Source organism: Brachycentrus maculatus, unplaced genomic scaffold, assembly GCF_059751285.1.
Source record: "Brachycentrus maculatus isolate JH-2025_06_01 unplaced genomic scaffold, ASM5975128v1 h1tg001163l, whole genome shotgun sequence".
Taxonomy (NCBI): Eukaryota; Metazoa; Arthropoda; class Insecta; order Trichoptera; family Brachycentridae; genus Brachycentrus; species Brachycentrus maculatus.
In genome coordinates this window covers 18,002-29,437 of record NW_028281853.1, presented here as the reverse complement: position 1 = coordinate 29,437, position 11,436 = coordinate 18,002, and the positions used below count along the sequence as shown (strand labels likewise).

Genomic DNA, 11,436 nt, shown 5'->3' with positions numbered 1-11,436 from the left:
TATTCTATTCATCTCCGCAAACATAACAATATAGGCACACTTTTCCTTTCCTCTTCTCTACACACTCATACATGAATTTGGCATGTTGCTTTCTCTCCAATAAGCCTCGACTTTTTGCTCCGAAATAGGCACCGGCAGGGTATTTGACCAAATTTTTACCCTCTTCTCTACAAAAGTACACCTTATGGACTGGGAAATCTTTCTTTTGGCATGCCTGACTACAATATGTTGTAATAGTACATTTTGAACACCTAAACATATCAGTCTTTTGGAGACCACATGACTTGCATTATTCTCGATTTACTTCCAACTTTGCAGGGGAATTGGGCTACTTACTCATTTCAATTATTTTGGATCTATTTATTGCAAAGCCTGTTTTGAATTTTAAAATTGTCTCAAAATTAAAATTGTCTCAAAATTAAAATTGTCTCAAAATTAAAATTGTCTCAAAATTAAATAGTGAATATTAATTAAATCAATTGACTAAAAATGTTATAAATAAGCATAGAAGGACGTCAATAAAAAATCATGGAATTTGTTCAAAATAAAATATGAGGATTTTTTTAAAGGATTGCAAAGTAAGGATAAACGAACAAAGCTTATCGCTCCCTATCCTAATAGATAACAGCATTTACCTTTATTTTATTATCATTTTTTAATGACCAGTGAAATAAAAAGAACAGTTGATCAAGTGGATGAAATATAAAAATGAATAAATCGCCTGATTGATCCAATGAGATTTATTTATCGAATATTAATATAGATATCAATCTTTAAACCGAAATTTCTTCTCAGTACTTTATTTAATTCTGAAGATCTGGCAAGTCGAAGTATTTTTGGAGAACCTTTTCCAGTTTCGATATTTCAAGCAATACTAAGTTGCACATGTTCTTCTCCTCGCTAACGAACCGGATCCTCTCCACCCCATTCAACAGATTAGCGACGAGCTTGCCCATCAGGTAGTTCAAAAGACAGCCTATTAACAGCTGATTCGGGAGATGATGGAACTCGTTCGTGGGAGAGAATACGAACATATAGCTTGGCTGCTTAATTCCGTTTTCTGGAAAAAGTTCGTTGAGAATGGATCGATAAATATTACAGTATTCTACTTCAGATTCATAGTCTGGCATGATGAAAGTAAATACTTTTTGAAAACTCATTCCTTTTTACGCATTCGTCAGAACAAATCTTTCTGCATATTCATATAATGTTGTATATGTTTATATAATTATCATTATTATTATTTGCCATGTACTTGAGGAGAATTAAATAGTTTGGATGAAATTAGGGGCGTCATGTATCGACTCGAGCAGAACTCTATTTGTCTTGACACTTGCCCCTTCAAGTGTGTTGACAAGACACGCAGCCTTGAGCTCCTTAAAATTACCCAAAACATTAACTTTTAAAATGATGGTACCATTGATTATTTCGATTGTCGTGTTGTTGATTCTTGCTTTGAACATGGTGCACGCATTGGATTCGCGTTCCATAGGATGAGCATTACAGAGATTCCCCATTTGAGTAAGCAATAAATAAATGTATTTTTTTATTTTTTATTTTTTGTTTAATATTATATGCGATTATTTCTCTGGTAAATTCACTAAATATTTTACGAATGCAATAAAGAGATAAGACATATTACAATACCAACATAATTCAATTTTGTGAATCTGCCTTAGCAATCTAAAGAAGTGCTTGTTCAAAGATAATATACTTAGTGTTTTAGATAAGGGTTGATATCGATCAGTCAAGTGTATTCTAACTAATCCTACCGTTTTAAATTGTACATATCGATGACCATTCTGCTATTCTAGGTGACTAGCTCCTAAATGTTCCTCTTCAAAACCGTCTGCTCCTTGATCAGCTAATCTTTTTGTTTGTAAACATTCTATAATATGCCTATTTGCCTAAATATCTATTTGAAGCCACCATCCATCAGAGTTTTGGATTCATCGAGGCCCTTGAATACTGATAGTCGTATATTTTCAGCCTATTTTCTGGTGGCGTCGTTTTCGTTTCTTGTCCTTTTCACCTCCTTTTCAAGTATCTGAATATCTTGGTATGCCTTTCGTTCAGGTGAATCCTCTGTTTTTCGAGTTACAAGTTCTGCTACCTCAGCAGATGAAGCTCAGTCTCCTTGGCATTCAGCTGTTTCTCCTTTTCGAATATGGCTTCTCTATGGTTCGCGATAAGATCCTTCAGCTCCCTCTATTTGTTTTATAGCTTGAATGAGAGCTAGTTTCGTTGCAACCCTGCTTCCACGAGGTCGGCCTCCGCCTTCTTGAACTGGGTGGCTAGGAAGCCTTCTCGCAGACTGAGGGCTGAGTTTTCCTGTTTGAGAAGGGAATTCTCAAGGACTAATGTTGATTTTTATTCTGCAAGTTTCTAGTTTTATATTTCGAGCTGTTCTGCTCGTCGTTTGAGGAGGCCGATTTACGAAATATGCTTTTAAGCTTTTTCTCTTTCCGAATCCAGCTATCTGGAGAGATCTTGGAGTCTTTGCTCGATGTGGCCTGTGCTTGAAGACGGCTTCATATAAAAAAATATAGAATAAATATTTATTGATGGGAAAATGTATAATAAGATGACATAATAAATTTTTATTATAGACCTGCAAACTGATTCATAGAAAATAACAATATTTTATTGGCAAAAACTCGAAAAGTGACATTCAATTATAGTTGACATTTATAATTGTTATTGCATTTTTAATTGATTTTTATTATTTGAGATCTGGGAGCATCATCTCTTTGTTGTTGATTTATGTAAAATTCTAATAATACTTTTATAGTATTTAGCATTAACATAGATTCATATAAAAAAGCTAAAACAAATAATAAGTATAAATATAAGTATATAAGTATAGAGAAATTTATACAAAATATTCAATATATTTTTTTATCAAATTATAACTATTGTCGAGATACGAATTTTGATTATTAAATTAAACGATGGCCAAACGATAACAGTTCCAACTCGCTCATAACACCCAAGTGTCTCCTCATTTATTTTGCTCACTCTGCAATCAGTTGTTCTAAAATCCAATCCGACTAGCCAGCTGTGGGTAAACACTTTTCGTCATCTAACTCATCTTGATCACACACAATATGTATATATTAATCTCCAATTAGACATACATTTTGTTCATCATGCATCAATTCTAACACTGCAGTTCATGGAGGCCGCCAATCCACCAAAAACAAATTGCACGTGAAGTGCCGAATGACGGGGTGTTCCAAAACATCCTTTAATCTCCAGAAAGACATTCTCGCAACCCGGCTTATCGATTAGTTGGCAGTGTAGTGCGTCAACACCCACTGTTTGTGGAAAGGGACTTTAGTGCAATACAGATAGCATAAAAATAAATGCAAGCTCGGAGAAGGATTAACGATGTTTTTGCATAAGTTAAGCAGTATGAACTCTGATACGCAGCAGCTACTCAATAAGTACCAGACTCGAGATATTAAATAATCAGAAACCGAAGCTGTTGCAGATGCATTACTATTATCGGGCGAGCAGGTCTCAGAAAATGATGGCGCATCGATTGGAGAAAATAAATAGTTCATTGAAGATTCAAATGCAAATAGTATTGTTGGTCGAAAAAGTTAACAAACATACTTGAAGTAAAGTACGGAGTGGTTTGAAACTATCGAGGAGAATGAGCGAAGGACACGGGTTTTCGTAGTTAACGAAGCTCTGTACAAGCCAGTTACGGATAAGATAAAGCAGTGATTTTAAAGAAAACAAATAAATTTGTTTTTACAAATCTTATCGACGTAAAAAGTGGTATTTAAAAAACGCTTTTTAAATTTAGAAGCATTTATTTCCAACTTTTAATATCCTATCAATTGTGATAATTCCTGTATGATAGTATAACCAAACAATCAGATAGTTTTTTATATATATTCTAAAAAATAAATTCTACCAATCTCACGCATTATGCAAGTATATTGCAAAAAATAAAACTGGGTGGACTATGTCTATAATCATTAATTAATTTAAAAAAAGTATTTATTGATTCTTATTTTACTAGGAAGTAGGAATTTAAAAAATAAATATTTATACATATTTTGTTACAATTAACTCGAATGGTCATAATAACAGTTGGGATCTGCGATAGGATCGGAAAAATCATACTCGCGAGACAATTCAAAGATATTCCGAAGCGAGCGTTGGAATAACTTTACTATAGCTTTCCCAAGATGATTAAGCATGGCCAACAGCATACGTATGTGGAGTCAGACAAAAATAGATTCTTGTATGTACCTCTGGAGAACCTGTATCTCGTGCTGGTCTCGCATAAATCCAGCAATATCATCGAAGACCAAGAGACCATCAAACTGCTCTACAAAGTACTCCTCAATGTTAGTCTGGAAGGCATATCTGAAGGTATATACATCCATCAATTATTTCTTTCTTTGTCAATTAAAACATCTTTGAATTCAATGGATTTCTACAGACAGCATTGATAAGAACTGCATTGATATAGTCTTGGGATTCGACGATGTGATATCAATGGGCTACAGAGAGAGTGTGACTCCCCAGGAAATCGAGACCCAGCTGAAGATGGAAAGTGCCGATGAAAAGGCTCACCTCGCAATTATGAAGCAAAGGATAGAGGATACGAAAGAAGCTGTGAAAAAACAACTATAGAAGACAGCTCATAAATGAATGGAGCCTGCCCGTAATTATGCGTTAAGAAATATATGTAGATATATATATCTATATAATATACTGAAACATCTTTTGCTTTGATAATCATATTTTTAATTCCACGTACTTAGATAAAATATTGTAAAATTATATAAGATTGAATAACTTAAATAAATAATTATGACAATAACAATATTACGGTCATCAAGACTATATTAACTTTATTAGAATATGTATTTACCTTCAATGGTTGGGTTTGAATAAAAAAATATTATCAAATGTTTTTTTCATGAATCACTCACTTATACTTTGCCCATTATTTAGAAATTTCTAAGATTTGACCCTTTGCTTTGACAAAATTGCTTCCCTTGTTGATTCGGGACTTGTGGATCTCGGATCTTTTAAATTCCTTTTTTACATGACTGTCAGAGACGTACTGCAAATAGTTGATTTCCCCTTTTGATGGGCCATTGCTCGCTTGCTTATCTAGATGCTTAATAGTAGGTTTGAATAATTATTTTTCAATACGGTAGAATCTTTTCCGAGCTCGACTAAAATATAGTGTTCCTTTGAACGGACCTAGGGACCATTCTTATGTGGCAATATCATTAGTTGAGGATTGTAATAAGGTTATGCTACTGTCTGGTTGATAATGAAAAGAAACTGCGTCCACAGGCTCGGTTTTAATGTGTCTGCGATTAGTCTTTCTTTCCTCCTTCCAGGTGTTTTTAGCACTTGGCACCATGAGGGAGGTCATTTTATTCCTATTCTAGCGGTTTTACGCTTTTTCGACTTGGAGTTAAATGACAGAGCCGGACTATCTTCTGTAAAAATTGGCAGCATATTTACTGGCAATTTCTGTGCGGATTTTCGAATGTTTTTATTTTTATTGCTACATTTCCTTCAAATTTTATGATATTATATGATCTTCAGACGTATTTTCTAGCTGCAGCTCTCCTGCGATGGAATTCCTTAGATAAGAACGAGTTACGCTGGCTTCAGCAATCTGTTTAAGTTTGGCTTATAATCTTGAAACTAAAGTACGGCGCCTGTGGTCAAGGACTGGTGGTCGTCTTGAAGATTATTATTTTTTTTGCTGAAAAGGCTATAAAAATGATAGTGGATAGTCATATGAAGTTTTTTTCAGTAATTTCGATATAGGCTTTGAATCCAACCTACTTTATTGACTACTGGCCTTGAACAATTCCATTTAAAAATTGATTAAGCTCGAATTGCCAGACCCCAAACATTCTGATGTAGATTTAGTATGATGAAGATTCACTTTCTCGGAATATAGTGTTTTGCAATCAAAGCTGCTGCGCTTGACGATCGGCGTCAACAATTATGCTTTCGAAAGCCTCTCTGATTTGTTTTCTAAAAAATTGGGCATTGACACCCGATATTTCTGAAGAAACTATTAGTGTTTATATATAGTAAATTCTATATAATTGCATGATGATTGGGATTAGTACATAATACTATTCAAATTTCAAAGTTGTCTTTTTGTAGGGATGATGGATTTATCCTCAAAATTTAACGTAGGTTCTAGTCAATCAACTTCTTCTTCACATATTTTAGGTTTCTCAACGCACTGGGAAATAATTTTTAAAAATTTACAAAGCTTATTAGTTCCCTCAATACCTCTAATTATGGATAATTTATGTACATATTTTTATTCATCAATTCCGAAGACATGTTTAATTTCATAAGCCAGATAACTTTAATTTATAAAGAGATATTAAGTGTAATTTATGTTAACATTGGCAAACTTGTTTTTTTTTTGCGAATAAATTGCTTTATATCCACACTTTATGGCATTTAATGAATAATAAGAGATATTCCTTTATAAAGAAGTCTATACATTTTTAGATTCAATCGAAATCTGGATCTCTTGCGTTCAGTTTCACCATTGCCTTTCCTATATTTTTTATAATTGTACATATTCGTTTGAATTTGTTTTGGATCACTTGTATTCTTACCTATTTGCCCGATCCACTGCTACTTTTCGGCTGCCGAAGATGCACAGACATAGAATGTTGTTTCATTATTTTATATTTTCTATGTCAAGATAATTGTTAAAAAGCAAGAAAGGAGAAATATGATTATTGCATATTATTACGAATGTAAATTATTTATTGGTTTCGTCATCACTCGATTTGATGGAAGTAATGCTTTGAAGGGCGAGTGCTTAGGTTGGAGACGTATATCCCTTGCGTTATTTGAAGGTGTACAACGTGTTCGGCGTTAAAACAAACCATCGTCTTTGAGATAACAAATTTCCGAGTAGAAATGAGATGATTTGATAGAATATATAAATGTTTACTTTCTCCAAGTTTTCAGAAAGCGGGACTCTTTATCCAAGAAGCCTTCCTTTATTATTTTTTAGAGATCCTTCGACATGTCAACATTGCCCTCCATTCGTTATGTTTTGCGAAAATAGTTATTATTTATGAGATTATAATGGCTTCTCTGCAGCTTTTATAAAAAATATGGATATAAATCAACTATTTTACATATTCATGGTATGGATATAAATTATTTTAGATGTATATAGTTATTTGCATTGCTTTTTTCATATCCTTGCATATTTCTTAATTCTTTCGTCCATGCGTCCGATCAATCCTTCGTAAGTTCCTCCATCAATAATGTCCAAATCCGATCTATTCATATTTTTATTTTTCGAACCTATTCCACTTGCCCCCACATTATTAAGAGGAGAGTTAGGAGTTCCCACCGTCTTATATTTGTGCTTCTGTTGCTTCAGAACTGCAGCCTTGTTAGCATAACTGTCTTCCATTGCTTTCTTACTACTACTTTTTACACCTAGTTGATATTACTTGAGATACATTTCATCCTCATTCTAGTTAATCTCGATAGGGATATCCACTTAGAGTTGCAGTTTTGATAACTTGTCAATGCTAAGACTCGTATATAGAGAAGCGTTTTCGTCGACGATCTTCTTTGGCACATAGAATTTCTTTTTTGGAGAAGAAGCGGAATTGGGATTTGAGTCGTTTCGAGCAATCTCTTTCAATTTCGGAAGACTGTTGATTGGTTTCGGAATCGGAGTGGGCCCTTGAGCGAGAGGCAACACCCCTAGCGCCTTCATTTTGCTAACAAATGACTCTTCGTCCAATATGCTGAGCATTTTCCATCCGTCATCAAGGGCACCTGGGTGCACCTTTTCAAGAATCGCTGCGATTGCCTTTTAAAACGCTTCGAAGGTGAGTAGCTGGGTTTTATTGTCATAGAACCTTTTAAAAACTGAATACACCTCGTCTTTCCCTAAAAGGCTGATGATGTTGAACTCCCTATTAAAAATCATCCACATGTTGAGTGTCATATTTGTGAATGCGTGCCCTAACTCTTCGAATGTTCCTTTATTAGCATGCATCGGCTCTTTGCGAACAAAGTAGTCAAATAGTTTATTAAGTCTGACTTTTATCCGATCTGCGTTATTGCTGGTCGAGTTCGTGTATTTATTTGCGTGTGCAGATTTGATATGGTCGAAATGATTCGTTTTCTTCTATATGCGGGAGGTAGAAGAAGTCCCTGGATTTTTGCAAGCAGTACTACTGGGAGATTTGCTGTTGCTTTATTGCTCTTTAAGAACGGTGGCGATGGCTTTCTAGAGGAAAAAAGAATGGGTAAGTATGGGGTTGATGGGCAAAAATTAATTTAGTATGTGGAGACAGGTATCACATATTTTTAATGATTATATTTTTTTTTACCTTCTGAATCGCAGCAAAGTCTTTGCCAAAAATAGCCCGAATCATCTCTTCGTACTCAGCGAACTCAACAATCAACTTTTCATCGTTCTTTACCCACTCTTCTAAAAACCTCTGACGGTAATAGGTTTGCTGAGTTTGGATTTGGCCAGCAATTAAATCAATTTTTCGTTGATGAATGGCTCTTCAAACAGGTCAGCTTCTTCAAATCTGAACTTGAGGGTGGGGGAATGCTTAACGTAGGATGTGACTTAATGGACAATATTTTCAGGGGTCAAGACTGTGCTGAAATGAGGATACAGCTAAAAGTAGTATTCTATTCGATCAGTGTTTACTTGTATCATTTTCGGGTTTGGAAAGTTAAAATTTTCGCTAAACTTATTAGTTTTTAGATGCAATTATATTTATTTATTGATATTTTTTAACTTTTGAGGTTTTTTGGCATTTTTCTAAGTTAAACTGCCATAGGGTATTTTGTTTATTTGATTAGTGAGAATGTAACTAAAAATAGCTTGCTAGTAATAAAAAAGATTTGTTTAGGAAACTTAGGAATTTAATGAAAATGTTGGTGCTGATATAACGATGTTTCCTATATCTGTGATGTATATACGTATATTTTCTGGCTGTTTGGTTAATAGGTGTTGCTCCTATTTAGCTGTTCAATTAAATGTTTAATAAATAAGGGCCACATTTTTATTATTTTTATTATTTTTTATTTTATTTTATTTTTAGAATCAAATAATATCATTAAATCTCAAAAAGTCCTAAACATATCTCGACAGGAACCCAGCCAACTCTTCATTTTCACACTTTGTATTCAGAGTTAGCACATTTAGCTCCTTGCTGATCTCTAATTCCAGACAGACCTTGTATCCTCCTGTGTGAACAGTATACAGAAAGAATTTCAGAGTGCCGTCCTATTCCTCAGCTGAAGCTAAAGTCTCTATTCTCCACATCTTGAACAACTCCTGCACCGAAGCTTCATCCAAAGCTTCAGCTTCTTTTAGCTCTCGTGTTATTGATGACCTTAAATATGTTCAACAACAGAATATATATATTTTAAATTGATACCCTTAAGTCAAGTTCATCCAAAATGCTTCAAATTATTATGGCTTCATTTAGGCAGTTTATCCCTGTAGATCATCTGCTTAGAGCGGCTTAAAGTTTGGGGTTACGTCTATATCCATTATGTTGGTTGAATAACGTTCCGGTTCCGGTTCTGGTTCTTCCTGGTTTCCTTCTACTGCCACATCTTCATCCCCCATTTTCTTGCGGAGGTTGGCAAAATGTTCGTAACTTTTGGTAAATTTATCTTACAATTTATTATATAGAATGCATAATGTGTTAAAGCCGTCGATGTCGGATTGGGCCTTTTTTTACTCGGCAAAATTTACCATTTCTTGCCTGATTTCTATAAACCCTCTTTTGAACTCTTCGATATTCGCCTGCATAGCTCGATAGTAAAAGGCTGCACGATCGCGTAAATCGATTGATTCACCTTCGTTACACATAATTAGTTTGAATAGTACACACATCATTTTATAGGTTTCAGGAGGACGTTTCAGAAACACAGTCACTACCGCTGTCAATAATGAATTTTTTACGATCTTTGGAAGATGCTAATAATCCTCACTGCTTTGGAAATAGGTTTCGAGTAAGTATGGTGCTTGAGGTATGAGTTCTCCGAAAGTAGAAAGCAACCAAATAAAAGCGACTATTGACTCAGGTTCAGTTATGAGATCTCTGCCCTGCAGCAGGATGTCTTTGACCTCTGTGAACTCTCTCGGGTATTTTCTAAGGATGAGCTGATAAGATCTCACGACTTGATTGACTAAATGTCCCTTATTCGACTTATAGAACTCCCCCAAATTCTTTAACAATGCTCTCGTAACATCTTTGAGTCGGATGGCGATACTTGTGAGGCTTTAGACAGAATGTCTAGATATCTATGGATCTAAATCGTTTACGTACTCATTAAGTTAATTGAGCATGTCTCCAAGATTGTTTTAGGAAGCCAGCTGAGTGAGTATATTGAGTTTGGAATGTTTAATGTAAGTTGGCTCGTCGGCTTTGAAATAAAAGTATTTGAAATCAGGTTCGAATGCTTGCCTACCTTTGAGAAATTTGATGACATGCAGAATATGCTCCAGGATCACGAATGTCGTTTAAAACGTGTTGGCATTTTCACTGGAGCTCATGAGCGTAATGAGAGGACTCTTCATTCTATCAATGACTTGCTAGAAAATCTTCTCCTTGGTTTGCGTGTATTTTAGAAATATTTTTATGGCTCCGAGCACTATTGCAGTAGAAGAGTGCTTGATTCTATCATCCAAGAGGCTCATGATGTCATAAAGCTATTTATCGGATTTCGGCTCGTATCTGTATATTAAGTCTAATATGATAGTCTGTCCCCACTAATTGTATTCTTTCATTCTGTTCAGTAAGTACATGGTCAGCTTCGTGCTCATCGGGAGTCCTCCATCTGCAACCTTGATCTCGTTCAGGGCCACGAGAGCGTTCTGGGATACTAAGGGATCGCTTTCCCTAATCATCTCGGCCAATGTGATGGTAATTTGGTCATCATTCAAGATTACTTCAGGTTTGTGGTAGAACATTTTTAGACAGCCTAAGATCGCAGTTTTCTTGACGTACGCTTCATGGTCAGAGAGAGCCTCTCTGAGAACTGGCAGCACGTTGTCAATATAGTCAGACGACTTGAAACTGCACAGATGCCTCAACGCCATGCCTCTGATTTTGCTAGAAGCATGCTTGCAGTCTTTTTTAAAAGTATTTACAGCCATGATGGAAAGATCGGGGTGTTCTTCAGCATACGTAGTCAGATAGAAATAAATCATTTTCTTCTGCACCTCGTCGTTGGTGAATGAGGCTCTACACATTTCCGAAAAGAGGATAGAAGCGTCAAGTCCGAGGGTCATGTAGCCGATAACCTTCTTGATGACTTCTCTTCCTTTTTTTTAGTCGGGTTCATTAATAATTCCATTAAGGAGACTTCGTAATATATTAAAAATTCATATTGATTATTTTGTTTAAAGTT

At 35.1% G+C, this 11,436-nt stretch overlaps 2 protein-coding genes and 1 long non-coding RNA gene across 3 annotated transcripts; 1 reads left to right on the top strand and 2 right to left on the bottom strand.

Moving 5' to 3' along the window:
* The first annotated feature begins 4,078 nt into the window (after positions 1-4,078).
* Positions 4,079-4,769, top strand: LOC148299419 (uncharacterized). The gene is made up of 2 exons (XM_088276100.1): positions 4,079-4,389; positions 4,460-4,769. Exons 1-2 carry the CDS (start codon positions 4,203-4,205, stop codon positions 4,651-4,653), a joined length of 381 nt encoding a protein of 126 aa, XP_088132226.1. The 5' UTR covers positions 4,079-4,202; the 3' UTR covers positions 4,654-4,769.
* Positions 4,770-6,454: 1,685 nt separating this feature from the next.
* Positions 6,455-7,114, bottom strand: LOC148299418 (uncharacterized). Its single transcript, XR_015839087.1, has 4 exons — positions 6,977-7,114; positions 6,773-6,914; positions 6,633-6,711; positions 6,455-6,571 (listed from the first exon to the last, which is right to left on the bottom strand). It is a non-coding gene; the product is annotated as an uncharacterized LOC148299418 (long non-coding RNA).
* A 2,029-nt stretch (positions 7,115-9,143) lies between these two features.
* Positions 9,144-11,387, bottom strand: LOC148299417 (AP-4 complex subunit beta-1-like). Its single transcript, XM_088276099.1, has 2 exons — positions 9,453-11,387; positions 9,144-9,407 (listed from the first exon to the last, which is right to left on the bottom strand). The coding sequence occupies exon 1, from the start codon at positions 11,315-11,317 to the stop codon at positions 10,796-10,798; it is 522 nt and encodes a 173-aa protein (XP_088132225.1). The 5' UTR covers positions 11,318-11,387; the 3' UTR covers positions 9,144-9,407; positions 9,453-10,795.
* Positions 11,388-11,436: the final 49 nt, after the last annotated feature.